The sequence below is a fragment of the Antechinus flavipes genome, chromosome 3 (genome assembly GCF_016432865.1).
Source record: "Antechinus flavipes isolate AdamAnt ecotype Samford, QLD, Australia chromosome 3, AdamAnt_v2, whole genome shotgun sequence".
In the NCBI taxonomy this organism is placed as follows: Eukaryota; Metazoa; Chordata; class Mammalia; order Dasyuromorphia; family Dasyuridae; genus Antechinus; species Antechinus flavipes.
In genome coordinates, this window is record NC_067400.1 from 581696305 (window position 1) to 581712791 (window position 16487).

At 39.2% G+C, this 16487-nt stretch overlaps 1 protein-coding gene across 2 annotated transcripts; it reads left to right on the top strand.

Moving 5' to 3' along the window:
- The first annotated feature begins 495 nt into the window (after positions 1–495).
- TEX46 (testis expressed 46) lies at positions 496–15874 on the top strand. 2 transcript variants are annotated; one of them, XM_051991383.1, is made up of 3 exons: positions 496–702; positions 9236–9337; positions 15534–15874. In XM_051991383.1, the coding sequence occupies exons 1-3, from the start codon at positions 553–555 to the stop codon at positions 15828–15830; spliced, it is 549 nt and encodes a 182-aa protein (XP_051847343.1). In that variant the 5' UTR covers positions 496–552; the 3' UTR covers positions 15831–15874. The 2 variants fall into 2 exon arrangements, with proteins under 2 accessions (XP_051847343.1, XP_051847344.1); XM_051991384.1 differs by lacking the exon at positions 9236–9337.
- Positions 15875–16487: the final 613 nt, after the last annotated feature.

The window sequence follows — 16487 nt, forward strand, 5'->3', positions numbered from 1 at the left end:
ATATGAGAGGAGAATTCAGTTATTCAACAAAACACTTGCTTTGTGTAAAACGTCAGGGAAACAAATGTACCTCTAACAAAGGGATTTATAATCTAATCTAATCTAATCAAGTAGGTCAGAAAAGTGACAACTTACTGTGTACCAGGCACTGTACTAAGTGCTGGAGATGCAAAGGAAGACAAGGACAGTCCCTGATTTTAAGAAGTTTACAGTCTAAAGGGGGAGGTAATACGGAATCCACTATATGTACAAACAAACTACACATAGGATAAGTAGGAAATAATCTGCAGAGGAAAACACTAGAATTAGGGAGGTTGAAGAAAGGCTTCCTATAGAAGGTAGGATTTTAGCAGCACTTGAAGGAAGTCAGGAGGGAGAAATGGGGAGGAATACTGTGTATGATCTAGGAGGGGGTGTGGCCCAGCCCAGCCCATGTCACAGAAGCACTTTGTTAGGGATAGGGGGGAGTGGAGAACCAGGAAGTGGAGATGGGCAGCCACAGAGCCTTCCTGCAAAGCATGCTTCCCTCATCTGTTAGGAAGCCTATAGGCAATGATGGATTTATCAGACTCCATATGGACTATTATCGTTTGGCTGCTCAACTACAAGCCAATCTTGCTCCTGGTCCTGATCGTGTTGCTGTCGTTTAGCAACTGGTTGGTCAAACAAGAAGTCTGGTCAAATAGGATGAAGCATGAGACGGTGAGGGGAAGCTCAGTTGGGGAAGATGTTGGGGATGCTTCAAAAGCAGGGAATGCAGCCAGCTAAGGGAATATTGAAAGGGGATATATTTCAAGGGTATGGAGACATACACCTAAGGAAAAAAAAATGCCAGGAGCAGAGGGACTAGAGCCATAACTAGTAACAGGACAACAGCAAGAAACGCACCCTCAAAGTAACCTTGTACTTGGAGAGGTGAAAATAATTAATACACAAAATTTAGACAAATTTAATTGATCACAAGGGGAAGAGGATTAGTTGCTATCATAAAAATTCTAGGCCTTCTGGGGCTCATTTTCTTCCTCTCTGAAATGAGAGGTTTAACTAAATGCCTGTGAGATCACTTCTGGCTTTGAAATTCTACGATCTTACACTAAATTTCTAGCACCCCATGACAAAGCTCCATTCACCACATTCACCACATTCTAGTTATGGCTCTAGTATGGACATAGTCATATCGAACACAACAATGAACATATCTTTTAAGAGAATTTGGAAAGTATTGGATATGGTTGGGAGCTGGAAATAAGCACTTAGAGCTCAAAGGAAATTAAAGATTATCTCATTCAACAGAGGAGTAAATTATGTCTCACAGAGAGAAAGTTATTTGCCAAATGTCAGTGATAAGAGCCAGGAATCAAACCCACAGTCTCTGACTCCACATCTGTGTTCTTTTCAATACACTCTACTACCTCCTCTCTGCAAACTCTTGTGCCTGGTGCCCTGAGTGGTGTAGTGCGTCTTGCCAAGATAGATTGCTCATTGTTGGTAGTCCTTCTGCTAAGAGATTTTTTATTGACTTTTAAAAAATACATTTTTTTTTATTTTATGAAAAGCAAAAGGCTATCGTTCATCTCCTAAGTAAATGCTTTGTCTGGCAATTTTGGAAGAGATTATGCCTCTAAGGATGGAAGGTTTTCTACCTAGCAGGTTACTGAAAGGAAGAAACACCAGCAAATCCATGTTACTAGTGAGAAAGGTCTTATAGGAAACTAGTCATGGCCATAGAGTCTATAGTCGCCTGGTTATCCAATCTCAGCAGAAGAACAAAGGAGATCCCTTCAGACACTCAAGTACAAAATCCTAATTTCATCCTTGACTTTACCCTCTCCCTCATCCCCTTCCTGTATCCCAGATTGTTGCCTAGTTTTGTCAGTCCTACCTCCTCCACATCTTTCAAATTCATGTCTCCCTTTCCACTAATCCATCCTCTTATCACTTCTCACATCTAGAATACAACTGGAAGCCTCCCTGCTTCCAGCGTCTTTCATCTCTAATTCATCTTCCTTTCAGCTACTAAATTGAGATCCCCATATTCCAGGTCTGACCATGTCACTCTCCTGCTCCAGTTTGGTATTTAAGATCTTTTACAATCTGGTTCCAAATTATCCCTACAGAATGATTTCATATCGTGCCTTTTGGCACATATTCTATTTCAGCAAAATCGTCTTACTTGCTATTCCCTAAACATGGAATTCTATTTTCTACCTCTTATCATATGTATATATCCTCCCAGGTCAGGGGTAAGCAATTAAAATAAGTTCTCATAAACCACTCTGGACAACTTCAGGAGAATCGAATGTCACTTTTCTTATTGTATGAAATGGCTATGATTAAAGTTGTAATTTTTGCTTTGTTCAGTCATTAAAATAAAGCAAGTCTTGCGTTAAAAAAGCATCATAGATCTTGACATTATAAAAGACATAGTCTTATTTGTAGACATTTTGTTTAACTTTCATCAGCAAAGTATAGGATCATAAAGTCTTTATTACTAGAGAACTGTTAGCCTGTCTTGATGAAGGGAGAGGCTTTTAAGTCACCAAAGCCTAGCAGGCAGGAGAAAGCTGGTGGGGCACCTTGAAGAGATGAAGTCCAAAAGCTGATGTCAGGGGTAATGTCTAGCAGTAAATAGAAGACCATCAGAGTGAGAAAAGTCCGAGAGAAAAATAGTCACAGAGATGCAAGACCCAGTGGGGAGCAGAAGAGATACAATGTGATAGCCTAGTGTGTCACCAGCCTTGAAGGAACTACAAAGAACAAGCCCAAAGTGAAGAGCATCATAATAACACTGACCTTGCAGTATCAGAGATACATGGGGCCTTTCTATGCAGGTGCCCTGGTCATAGTGTTCTTTACATGTGGGTCCCTAAGTGTAATCCCATGATAATGTCTATTTGTGAGAAAATATATGTTGAGTTTATAGTGGGAATGTTCTATCTCCACATTTCTTGCTGGGCTTTTTCATTAATGTTTTTCCCTGTGGTCTCACTGTGTCTTCTGACTGACTACTAAAAAAGAACAATTACATCTGTGGAGGGTTGTGATACAGACCCACAGAGTACCTATGGAGCCCCACACAAAAGCATGAGTGCTATGGTTATTGAACTGTTGCGAATCATTTAGGAGAGTCATTTCAGATGTTCTAGCCCTTACTGCAAGAATCCTTTGGAAAACATATATTTTTCTTTTTTTTATTGGATGACAATTAGAAAACAGGACTTTCCAACAAAAATATCATAGCTTCAGAGCATTGCATTTTCAAAGCTTAAGCAATATCCTAAGCAGATCCAGTAACTGCCCAAATTTCTTGGCCCTTGTGCTGTGCTACATTCATATCACACCTGTGACATGCTCCAGCCAAGACATAAAGGGTTTATTCTTTTGTGATTCTTCAGGAAAGCTCCCCTCAAAAGCACCATAAAGTTTCATACTAAATCCCCTGTAGTAGGGGTGATAGGCAAAGGCCTGCACTCCTTTACGCCATCCCTGTATCATGATCTGCTGATAGTGCTCTGGGCTCTCTTCTGACCTGGGTCATTCCTTTGGCTGGGAAAGGTCAAGCCTTTGGCTTGAATTTTCTGACTCATTCTTGATCATCATCATCATCATCATCATCATCATCATCATCATCATCATCACTACTACCTCCAGGGGATCTAAACATAGCAAGGTAATGAACTTTTGTCACATGGAAATGAAGCTGGGACTGGGGACTCCACCAGAAAATGGGGAAAGACCTTATCCTCTTTGCCTCAGTTTTCTCTGGATGTCTGGTAACAGGTGGATGAATATATAATGAAGGGCTCAAGGAAGTGATATAAGCCCAGAAGAGAAAGAATGAATCCTTAAGCTCAAATTTGACTCCTTAGATGAAATTTGCTACTGATACTGGTGGAAGTTGGTGCTATAGGATGGAGTGATCTTACTGGGCCAAAACTGATCCCACATGCAGCATCCAAGAGGACTGGATATAGTCCAACTCACTTTGATTTATGACCATGATAGCACTATATTATAACTTTGGACAATGAAAAAGTCAAGAAAGAATATTTAATTTGTGAGAAGTAGATTTTAATGGTTCCAAATGGTAATACACACAAACCACATGCAAAAGCACTTTCTCCCCTTAAGAATCTTACACTCTAATGGGGAAACAACATGCAAATAAATATACAATATGCAGAAAATTGGAAATAATGAACAGGGGAAATATTAGAATAATTAAGGATTTGGGAAGGTTTCCCAAAAAAGATGGGATTTTAGATGAGACTCAGAAAAAACAGGAAAGTCAGTAGGTAGAATTGAGGAGAGAGAGAATTTCAGATATGAAGGACAACCAGGAAAAAACACACATTGAGTGGAGAGATGGAGTGTCTTATTTGTGGAACATCTGGGAAGCCAGGTTCACTGGCTCAAAGAACATAAGATCTCAGGAAGTAAGGTGTAAGAAGACTGGAAAGGGAGAAGGAGACTAGGCATGCAGAACTTTTAATGTCAAATAGTGCTTTTCTTCATTTGATCATAGAGGCAATAAGGAGCTACTGGAGTTTATTGAGGAAAAAGAGTGACTTGATAAGACCTGTGCTTTATGAAAATCACTACAGGAGCTGAATAGAGGGAAAAATGAAAGGGAATTTGTTGCCTATGGAACAGACATTTCAGAGGGCACAGTAGAAGGTCTGGGTAGAGTTAGGATAAAATTATGGTATAGGAGGATTGAGGGGGGATGGTAATGAAGAGTCAAATGATGGAGAGTAGAAGGAAATGGGATTTGAATGATGACTCACACGGAGTTCAGAGTCACTGGAACGTGAGGGTAAATGATCAAATGTGAGGATGTTCATCATTTAGTGAAGATTGCCACTCTTCTTCTCCACAGAGGTTGAAAATCAGGCTGGAAGCCAGTGCAATATGAGATATATGCCTCAGTTTCTTCCTTTAAAAAAACTTTTTATTTTCAAAACATATACATAGATAATTTTCAACATTTACTTTTTTTCTTTTGCTGAATCAATTGGGATTAAGTGACTTGCCTAGAGTCACACAGTTAGGAAGTGTTAAGTGTCTGAGGCTAGAACATTCATTCTTGCAAAACCTTGTGTTCCAAATTGTTTTCTTCCTTCCTTTCCTTCATCCCCTCCCCTAGATAGCAAGTAATTCAATATATATTAAACATGTGCAATTCTTCTATATATATTTCCACAATATGCTGCACAAGTAAAATTAGATCAAAAAGGGAAAAAAATGAGAAAGAAAACAAAAAGAAACAAACCAAAAAGTGAAAATACTATGTTGTGATCCACATGTAGTCCTCATAGTTCTCTCTCTGGATGCAGATGGTTCTCTTCATCACAAGTCCATTGGAACTGTACTGAATCACTTCATTATTGAAAAGAGCCAAGTCCATCAGAATTATTCATCGTATAATCTTGTTATTGTTATGTATAATGGTCTCTTGATTTTTCTAACTTCACTTAGCATTAGTTCATGTAAGTCCCTCCAGGCCTCTCTGAAATCATTTTGTTGATTGTTTCTTACAGAACAATAATATTCCATAACATTCATATACCATAACTTATTCAGCCATTCCCCAACTGATGGGCATCTACTCAGTTTTCTACAGTTTGCTACTACAAAAAGAGCTGCCATAACCATTTTTGCACATGTAGCTTCCTCATTTGTAAAACGAGTATATAATAGTACTTAAAATGAGATATTTATGAAAGATTTTTGCAAATCTTAAAGTGCTATATAAATACTATTATTATTATCTTATATTTGGTAAGGTATTATGGGATAAGCATTTTTTAATATGTGGATTCCATACCAGAATCCAATCTGACCATGGTATGGATTTTGAAAATAGGTAGCTTAAAGAGATTTTAGCCTAGAATTATATCCTATCATCCTCAGGGAGACCCAGAACAAAGCATACTGAATACTGTATACACTGTGTGTAGTGCTGCCAAGAACAATGTTATAGAATTTATACTCCGTAATTTTCAATGTCTAGGCAAGGACCAAATATGTTTAATGACTTTTGGAGTCATAATAGATGGGAAAAATACGGAGACTCACAGTCACTCTATGTTTGCACTGAAAAATTGGTTGAAAGAGCCCAGCCAGCTATGATTTTAGTTTGGAAGAGCACAAGCAAGTATGTCACTTGAGTTTATTGTCAACATCTTCAGTGAGAGGATGGATTTCTACTAAAACACTAGCATGTATAGTACATGCAGTAAGGTGATCAAGCAGCTTTTATTAAGTACTTATGGTATGTCAGGTATCATAAGAGTTATTCCTGGGATACAAAGAAGAATAAACAGAAACACTCATTGTCCTTAAGAGCTTAAGGTATTATTACCTAATAGATGCAAGATGACAGACTGATAAGAAGCCATTTCATCTGAAAAAATTAGAAAAATTAAGCAATTTGCCAGTCTTTTTAGTAGGGCAACAACCCTCATCTGTAAAAATGCGGGGATTGGTCTCCATGTACCATGAATTTCCTTTCAGCTATGGTCCTAAAGGTAGCTCCAGAGAACAGCTGGAACCCAGCGAACACAATCTTTCCACTCATCCATTTCCTGTTGAGGAGTTTGTCAGACTTCCTTCTGAGTAGAAGGAAAGGCAAGATGGAGAGGTAACCAAGCGGCCTTGGGGGAGAAGATCCTGATTACCAGTTGTGGAGAGACTGTCAGAGCTTGATAACAGTTCAGAATGTGATGACTCATAAGAGGAAGAAACTGGATATTGCAATCCACCAGAGTTAGGGAAGTCGCCCAAGATTCTCCCAGCCCCAAGAGGACCTTTCCTCATACAAGGGGGAGGGCTGAACCTAGGAACAGCCTCTTTTTTTGCTAATGCTCCAGTCATGGAGGCTTTAAATAAAGAGAGAGGATACACACATCATCTAAAGAGAGTGACATCCTTATCCATTCACCTGCTCAGCAAGAGATGGGAAAATGCTGCCAGGTAGCGTGGGCCAGCCACAGGCTTATGCTGAGATCCCGGTTTGAGTGTAGTCAGCCAAGCCAAGGAATATAACCTTAGAAGAAATCAGACAAGTGAGTCTTCACTCAATATGTGTTTTGTGGTTTATCAAAAGAGTATATATGTGTGTGTGTGTGTGTGTGTGTGTGTACACACATATATATATATATACTTATTTATATACATACATATATGAAAGTCAATATTGCATTATGACTTTACGTGTTTGCTGTGCAATATGCTTTTATAAAAATAAATGTATATGAATATTTTTCTACATTTCCTAAATTTCTTCTTATATTCTTTCTCTGCATACTCTCAGAGAAGCATCCTTCATAACAAAGAATTTTCTTTAACAAGTAAAAAAAGAAAGAAAAAATCAACAAAATTGATTAATACTTTAAAAAAATTCACAATATATGCAGTATTAGACATCCAGAAACATCTCCACCCCTGCTCCCAACAACCCCCACTCAACTCTGCAAAGGAATAGGAAGATGCACTTTCTCAGTTTTCTTCTTTGGGCCTGAACTTATTTGCAGTTTTATGTAATATATGTTCACAGCTTCTTTGTTCTATGTATTAGTGAGGGGCATGCTAGAGCCAAGTTCGAAAGAATTGGTTGTTAAATTTTCATTTTGAGTATTTTTACCATGGAAATTGACAAACACTACACATTAGGACTTGATTTATTATATTGTTGATTGCCTACCTAGACGGAAGAAAATAAAGGAGAAATGTTAATTATGCATAGTAAACTGAACAGTGTGTCATAGATACATTTTTTTTTGTGGAAGGCTGGTTGTTAATCGTTGATCGACACACTCCAATATGTTGGAGTTAGTATGCAATGTTGTGTGTGCTCTCCTGACATATATATATAATATATTTCTATGATTAATCTCTGAATTTCATCAGTATCCCTTTATATATTGCTCTGTTTTATACTACATGGAGATTTGTATCTTTGGTTTGATACAGGACTTGGGTACAGTGAATAGAGAGAACTGGGCTTGGCGTCAGGAAGATCCAAGTTCAAATCTGGCCTTAGACAATTATTAGCTGTGTGTGACTGTGGGCAAGTCACTTAACTCTGTTTGTCTCAGTTTCCCCATTTGTAAAATGAGCTGGAGAAGGAAATGGCAAATCACTCCTGTATCATTGCCAGGCAAATCTCAAATGGGATCACAACGAGTGGAACATTACTGAAAAACAACTGAACAACCACAAAATTATGTTCATCACATGAACCAAAGCTAGAGTCATTCAGTTCTAGATTGGATACCATGTGTTAAGTAGTTTCATAACATGGTGTTACTTGGCAAGAGTGCTGGATTTGAAGTCAGAGTACTTGGGTTTTAATTCTCATCCAACCACCTGTGTGATTAGGAAAGTCACAGCTCCTCAAGCTCTCATTTTCCTCATCTATCAAATTAGGTAAGTTGAGGCAGATAGTCTCCAAGATAGTTCTTGCAGTTTTAAATTTATGATACTATGATTCCCTATCACCATTAATTATTTTTCAGTTTATGTTGCTTATTAGGTAGGTTTCCAGATATTTGAATGGATACCATGTAATTTATCAGGGCTGCAATTTTTCTCCTCTTCAGGGGAGAATGTTGGGAAACTGGGTTTTTTGCTTTCCAAAATACACTAATAAACCCATGTAGTTTTCTGCTGACAGAAGTATATAATAAAAGCAGGAGCAAAGGATAGATAGTTAGAAAATAAGGACTTTGTTGCCTTAACTTTTGCTCTAATTCAAACCAATTTTCATACCAGGTCAGAAAGGATCTTGGGAAATTCTAACCTGAAGTCAGGCATGGGACAGAGATACAAAGGTTAAAAGACTTAATCTTATCCTGAAATCACCCTGTTTGTTTTTTGTTAGCAGGTGGTTTATGGTTAAAAGACTTAATCTTATTCTGAAATCACCAGGTCTGGTTTTTGTTATCAGATGGTTTATGGTTTCTGACTGTAACTAAAAAGCTATCAGTCTGCTCTAGTGAGAGAAAGGATTTTTTAATAACAGAATCTTAGCTGACTGAGATAAGTGGTAGATGTCCCTAAAGAGATGAAGTCCTGAAGCTGGTGGTGGGGAACAATACCTAGCAGCCACTAGGAGAGCAGCAGAATGGGCAGAGGGACAAAGACAGAGAGATAGGAAGAGAGACAAACAGAGACAGAGAGAGATGGGGGTCTTGGAGAAGAGCAGCAGAGACATTAACCGTGTAATGCTCAGGAGCGGGCTCAGCATAGAGCAGTGCCCTGCAGAGAGCAAGTCCAGAGAGAAAAGAATTGTGACATCCCGAGAAGAGGCCAGCGACCCTGCTACACTGGAAATGTGAGGTGACCCTCTATGTCTTTTCTCAATTGTATGTGTTCTATGTCAACTCCTAAATGAAAGCACCGACCACACAGATAACTTGGCTCTGTGTCCCGACACCTTTCCCATTGCTGGGGTGTGTAATTGTGGGAGACATTGCCCCTGATTTATTGTGGGGAAGACTCCGTTAAAGTTTTTCTTACTATGCTATTTTATTTGGAAATAATTGTGCCCTCGGGGTGACAAGTAAAGGTAGACACAGATGGAGGAGCTTAAAAGCTATGGCTTTCAGTGGGTGTGGGTCTCTTTTGGGGAGTCCCTTATATAAGGAGGCTACACATATATAGTATATATTATAGTATTCAAATGCCACTAGCATTGAATAGCATTCAAATGTCACCATGGATAGAGCCTGAGCTTTAACTCAAAAAGACTTGAGTTAAAATTTAACTTTAGGTACTAGTTGTGTAACACTGGACAAGTTACTTACCCCCTGCCTCAGTTTCCCCAACTGTAAAATGGAGGATTGTTGTGAGGACCATGTAAAATAATAATAAAAAAAACAATTAGCATATAGTAGGTATCTGATAAATGCACAATCTCTTCCTTCCACTCCCTCCACCTTTTGCATCTCTTTGAATGCTTGTTGTTTTCCCTGGGTAAAATGTAAACAACTTGAGAGCACTGTTTATTTTTTATCTTTCTGATCTATGTCTGGTCTACCCTGGATTTGGTACAATGCCTGATACAGTAGGGACTTAATAAATGCCCACTTGAATTAAGAAGATGAAGTTTTTCTAGAGGGCCAAGTTAATTCCCCCATTTGGTACTTCCTGAATGTGGGATTTTCAACCTTCTCAAGCCTCAGTTTCCTCAATTACAAAATAGAGATAAACATACCTGTACTCCTTATCTAACAGGAAAGTGCCCTGTGAATTGTAAACTGACAATGAAAATGGATATTTTTTAGGGACCCCATTGACATCAAAGATTTCAGGAATGGACTTCTTCTACAAAAGGACTTCTTAAACTTTTTCTACTCATATCCCCTTTTTGCTAGAGAAATTTTTATGTGATGCTGGGTATATAGGCATATAAAATACAAATGAAACATTTACTGATGACATCATAAAAAGATTTATTTTAAAATAATGCTTTGGAATACATATAGTTTTGCCATTTTTTAAAGGTAAAAGCAAACTTGTGTGCTATGAGATATAAATGTGCTTGTTTGTTTTTACATACAAAATTAAATCTTGGCTCAATATTTGACATTGTAGGATGTAGAGTATTTTACTGTTGCCAATTTTTTTGCGACAATTAGTTATGTAATCCTAGAATTCTAAACCCTAAACCCATAACCCTAAACGAGCAGCCCACAATTTAAGAAGTTTTTTCCTAGACCATTTCTCTTTTCCCCCAATTATCTTATCATTTCTGTTCTAGGGAAATCCCTCCAAAGAACAGATAGAGAAAATAGTAGCTGAGTATTAGGAGATGACATTATCAGTTGCCATTCTTGTTATCCCAAGGTGAAGGGGTCAGAGCCCCTTAAGGGAACAGCCCTCTGGGGATTGGATCCAAATTTTGTGGAGCGCTAGGAGACTTATATGTCCATCTTCCCTGCCACATCAAAGGCCCTATACCTCCTTCCCTCTAGTTACTATGGTTAGGCCTTTCCCAGGGCCCAACTTTTTTCACCATCCTACTTTTTTCATCAGAATGTCATCTTCTTTGATACAAGAATTCCTAGTTATCCATCTCTTGGAGGGGGCCAATTATCAATATTTTTTTTCTCCCAGAGTCAAAAATATTATGTCCAGGACTCTATGGTGCCTGAAATTCTTAAAATGACAATCATTAAATATAACATTAATAATATTAATACTTTAATTAATAATTTAAATAGAACAAAACAAAATAGTACTGGTAATATTTGGATAGCATAAAATAATATGCTAGTTATAACTAATTAGAATACTAACAGCTAGTTTTTATTTAATTATGCTTTGAAGTTTGAAAAGTGCTTTCAATAAATAGTGGCTATAAAACTGGCCTGGAAGGCTAAAAGAATCTGGGTTTAAGACCCTACTTTAACACATACAGGCTGTGTAGGCCTGGTCAACTTAACCCTCAATGTCCCAGGCTACTATTTAGAATTATAAGCTGCAAAAGAGGTGAATATGAAAGGAGTTTCCTCACCTGGAATTTCCCTACACAAAAGATGCTATTTCTCATTCCTAAAAATAATAGTTAAGTAGATACCATAGCTTAAAAATTTAAAAATATACTAGTAATAATTATATGGAATAATACGTATATAACACTGCATTCATATATCAAAAAAGTACAAAATCACTTTATATGGGGTTCAACAATAAATTATATATAGCTATATGAGTCATCACTTTTTCTGCAACATCTTAATTTAGCCAACTTATAATTTTCAGTTGTTAAGTCACTTCAGGTGTGCCCAACACTGTGGTCCCCATTTATGGTTTTGGTTTTTTTTGGCAGATACCAGAGGGGTTTGCCATTTTTTTTCTCAATTACAGATGAGGAAACTGAGGCAAACAGAGTTAAGTGATTGGCTAGGGTCACACAGCTAGTAAGTGTCAGAGGTCAGATTTGAATTCAGGAAAAAGATGAGTCTTCTTGACTTCAGGCCCAGAGCTCTGTGCATTATGGAGTCACTTAACTGCCTCTGTTGGGCTGACAAAGTGCTTTCTTCACAATATTCTTGGGCCATTTGCAGCCCATTTCCCCTCATTTTATTCTCGAGGAAACAGTGGTTCAGAGGATGCTGGTGGGCCCAGGGGAAAGTGGAGCATCTCTTGCCAAAGTGCTTATACGGTCAGCCTGGGCAAACAAAATTCCAACTTATTTTCAAGTCACTGGAGGTAATAAAAAAGATGGAAGCCTGTAGCATCTTTGGCAGAGAAGGAGAAGAATGTTGTGTTGTTAAGTTATTGCTGTTGAGTCATGTCTGACTCCTTGTGACCTTGTTTGGGATTTTCTTGGCAAATATGTTGGAATGGTTTGCTGTTTCCTTCTCCAGTTCATTTTACAGATGAAGAAACTGAGGCAGACAAGGTGAAATGACTTGTCCACAATCATGCATCTAGGGCACTCTATTCACCGCACCATCTGGCTAATTAGGAGTTGGAGGAAACCACTCAAATTCTAGTCTTGATAGGATTATGTCCCTTTGCCCTTTCTAAGCCTTTGTCTTCATCTATAAAATGAGGCATTTTGTGTAGGTCAGGGGCTTTTAATCTGGAATTCATGAATTTTAAAAATAAATATTTTGAAAACTGAATTTTACATAATTTCCCCCCTTTTATAGTCCTATTAATTTTATTATACACCTTCTTCTGAGAAGGAATACAAAGGTTTCACCAGAGTGTCAAAGGGTGGTTCAAAACATTAGGAAGGTTAAGGATCCCTGGAATCTAGAAGATTACTGAGGCAGAAAAGGTCTAACACATATGTGTACCTGTCCCAATCTATATTGTCTATAGTATATATAATATTGCATAAAGTATATATATATAATATATATATTGAATATAGTATATATTCAATACATTGATATATGTCATATATCTTTAGTATATACATATATACATACATACACATATAAATGTAAATATATATGTACATATTTATATTTATAAATATATTCTTGTATATTTATATTTGCATTTATTTATATATGTATATATAAGTGCATATATGTATATATGCATATATACATATTATATATATTTATATCTCAGAGGTGTCAAATTCACTGCTTCTACTATTGCAAAACTCTCTGGGGCAGGCTGGACAAGATTAAAATGTAATTGGGAAATTTTAATAAAATAAATAAAATTACAACGCAGCATCAAAAATGTTAATTTGTGGTTTTCTATCTGCCCAGTCGAATGTAAGCTCTTGGAGGTCAGATTCTGTTTTCTCTTTGAAACCTTAGTGCTTAGCACAATGCCTCCAGCATATAGTGAGCAATTAAATGTTTGTTGATTGAGAGATTGGTTGATTTTATGTTCTCAGATCTTGAAGATGACATAACATCAGGGAGGGGATGCCATAACATGCAAGTGATCTGGATTGAAGTGAGGGAGGGCTGTGCAAGGTCACCTGCCTCACTTTCCCCTCCAGAGCCATCTGGGTCCAAATAATGATCATGGAGATGGCCCTGGATGCAGTGGGATTCCTTGGCCTTTTTATGTTAAAGTTTTTTCCGGGTTTCAGGTTGGCTGAGGCAACTGTGGGACTGTGACACTGTATAAGAAATGCTGATAAAAGAGCTAAGTCAGAATTGCAATTTATCATGCTTAAGGAGCCTTTGCAAAGTGCTTTTTCATATCCATATTCTCATCAGATGCAGCCTTTGCAAAGTGCCATATTCTCAAATATCCAAGCAAATGCAAATATCCATATTCTCATCTGATGTTCTCAATTGTCCTGTGAAAGAGACAGGGAAATTAATATTAACATCATGTCATGAAATTGTAATTTGAAACCACACTAGTCAAAGGAGATAGTTGCAAAAGCACTTAGCTTAGTGTGCGGCACCTAGCAGGTGCTTAATAAATGCTTGTTCATCCCCATCTTGACTCCAAGCCTTTTCTTCATTCTACAAATGGGAAATCTGAGGCCCAGAGAGGAATAATACTTTGCTTGAGATCATATGGGTAGGATGTGGTTGAATTGGGTTTTGCACCTGGAACCTGGAAGCTAAGAGGGGAGAGGTGGGTAGTATAACTTTTTAAAAATATTTTTATTTTTTACAGACAATTGAGATTAAGTGACTTGTCCAGGGTCACCCAGCTAGTAAGTGTCAAGCTGCTAAAGCTGAATTTGAACTCGGGTCCTCCTGAGGGTTGCTACTCTATTCACTGTGCCACCTAGCTGCCCCCTCGGGTATCTTTTGGACAGTCCCTTTGCTGTCCCAGAAAGCTGGGTTACTTGCCTGTCCTCTCACCCTAAGAACACACTCTCTTTTTTTCTTTGCTTCTTATACTTTCCAGTGTACTTTAAAGCTTAGTCCCAACCCCTACCCTCCATGAGGTCTTCCCTTAACTCTACTCCTACTTGCTAGTAGACCCCACACTGCAGACCCTGGCAAAACTATTTTCTGTAAAAATTTGGAACTCAAACTCTTATAAAAATGAACATTGAAAATTACCTGTAATTGAAAAAATAAAATACTATTGAAATAGTTTTTTTTTAAACCAACTATCTTCTATTTATTGGAACATTTTTTGGTATTTATTCATATGCCATGTTATTTACCCCAGGAAATACAAACTCCTTGATGCTTCTCTATCCCCAGCACCTAGCACAGTGCTTGACACATAGTAGGTGGGCATTTAATAAATGCTGGCTGAAGGAAAGATGGATGAGTTAGATTCAGAAATGTTAGATTATCTAGTGACAGGGGTCCTCAAACTTTTTAAATAGGGGCCAGTTCCCTGTCCCTCAGACTGTTGGAGGGCCGGACTATAGTAAAAACAAAAACTTTGTTTTGTGGGCCTTTAAATAAAGAAACTTCATAGCCCTGGGTGAGGGGGATAATCGTCCTCAGCTGCCGCATCTGGCCCGCGGCGGTAGTTTGAGGACCCCTGAAGTTCATTCCCTTCCTTTTACAGATAAGGTAGAAAGGCATTTATTGATTTATTTAACTTTTCCTCCAATGTCCTTCCTTATCACTATATTTCCCAACCTATGATTTCATTGATTGTTCAACAGCTGCCGGTCTTGGCTAACAAGAGCCATAAATGGGGCTGGGTATGGGGAAGGACGTTTGCGCTTCTGCCCCATGACAGTTTCTTACGAGACTTCCCTCAGCTGTCATCTCAGAATCCATTACCCTCTCCTCTCACCTGACATCCTTCCCTTCTTGCAGCCCCTCCTATTGCAATGAGAGTTAACCTCTTCCGAGAGATTTCCATGTTGTTCCATCTCCACCTGCTGCCCTTCTGGGCCTGGGGATCCCCACAACACGCCTTTCACAGGGACCCTCAGGGTTAAGGTTGACAGCGTTGGAAGGTGGTGATGGAGGGGGGATCCTGAATCTCTCCCTCCTCTTCCTCCTCCCCGCTGAATTTGTCCTGGGTGCCAGAATTCCTTGTTGTGGCTCTGGCTACTTCTCTGTTTATTCCTATAAACTAAGCTTTCATCTTTCTGGGGGGCTGGGGCATCTTAGGAGTATGTAGAAAATCCCAAGGTGTCTGAGTGTTCCAACGGCAGCGCCATTCTCACCGCTAAGGAAGTCGACAAGATGCACGCCTGCTTTGCTGTCCAAGACAAGCTCATGGAGCGGCTCATGTTCAACGAGATGAAGCTGAAAGTGTTAGAGAATCAGATGTTCATTGTTTGGAATAAAATGAACTTCAGGAAGAGGTGCCAGAGCCGGGTTTCTAACCCAGCCAAGTTCCTCTCCAGGCGAAATGCCTTCTCCTCTGCGTCTGGCTTCAGCTCCAATTCCCATGGGCCTTGCTGACTTCCCCCCCTCATTTCCCCCTTTCCCCCAAGTGATTAGTAAAACTTAATGAGAGATGCTCGCCTTCTTTTGAGTAAACGTAGACCTGACAGGTGATAGGAGTGGGCCAGGAGAAAGGCCTTCTCAGGGCAATCCCTGATTATTTTGAGATCTGGGACCCAGCTGGAGCCCCCTGCCCGAGGAGTCCTGGGGGAGATTGCTGGGAGATCTAAGGAGTTAGGGGTTTTGGGGAGGACAGAGGATGCCCTGGGGAAAAGTGCAGGAAAATCTGTCTGGGAAAGTCCCTTAGAAAAAGGGTAGGGAATTCTGGGTAAAAGCCCATGAGAAGCAATGGGGATGAGTCATAGGAAGCTCCTGTGTGTCTGGGGGATCTCCTAGGGAGGGGGGAAATAACAGGGGAGGTCTTGGAGGGACACTAGGGAAGGCTAGACGTGGGCGGCTGTTAAATTCTGGGGAGGAGGAAGAAGAAGAGATCAGGATGGGAAGCCACTTGGAAAAAAAATCTTCGGAGGTGGGGGAGTGCTCCAGGGAAACTGAAGGAGACTGGAAAGTGGGGAAAAGGCTGCTGGGACGAAGGAGAAATCCTGGCATAGGGGGACACAGATTTGGGGCTGGAAGGGAACTTAGGAGTGATGGAGTCCTAACTTCTCATTTTTC

Excerpts from the sequence above, each read along its gene's own strand:
- TEX46 (XM_051991383.1), top strand. The coding sequence starts at position 553 with ATGATGGATTTATCAGACTCCATATGGACTATTATCGTTTGGCTGCTC. Across the intron at positions 703-9,235 it reads ATAGGATGAAGCATGAGACG|GAGCGGGCTCAGCATAGAGC; the intron begins GTGAGGGGAAGC and ends TGTAATGCTCAG. Across the intron at positions 9,338-15,533 it reads GACCCTGCTACACTGGAAAT|GAGTATGTAGAAAATCCCAA; the intron begins GTGAGGTGACCC and ends GGGGCATCTTAG.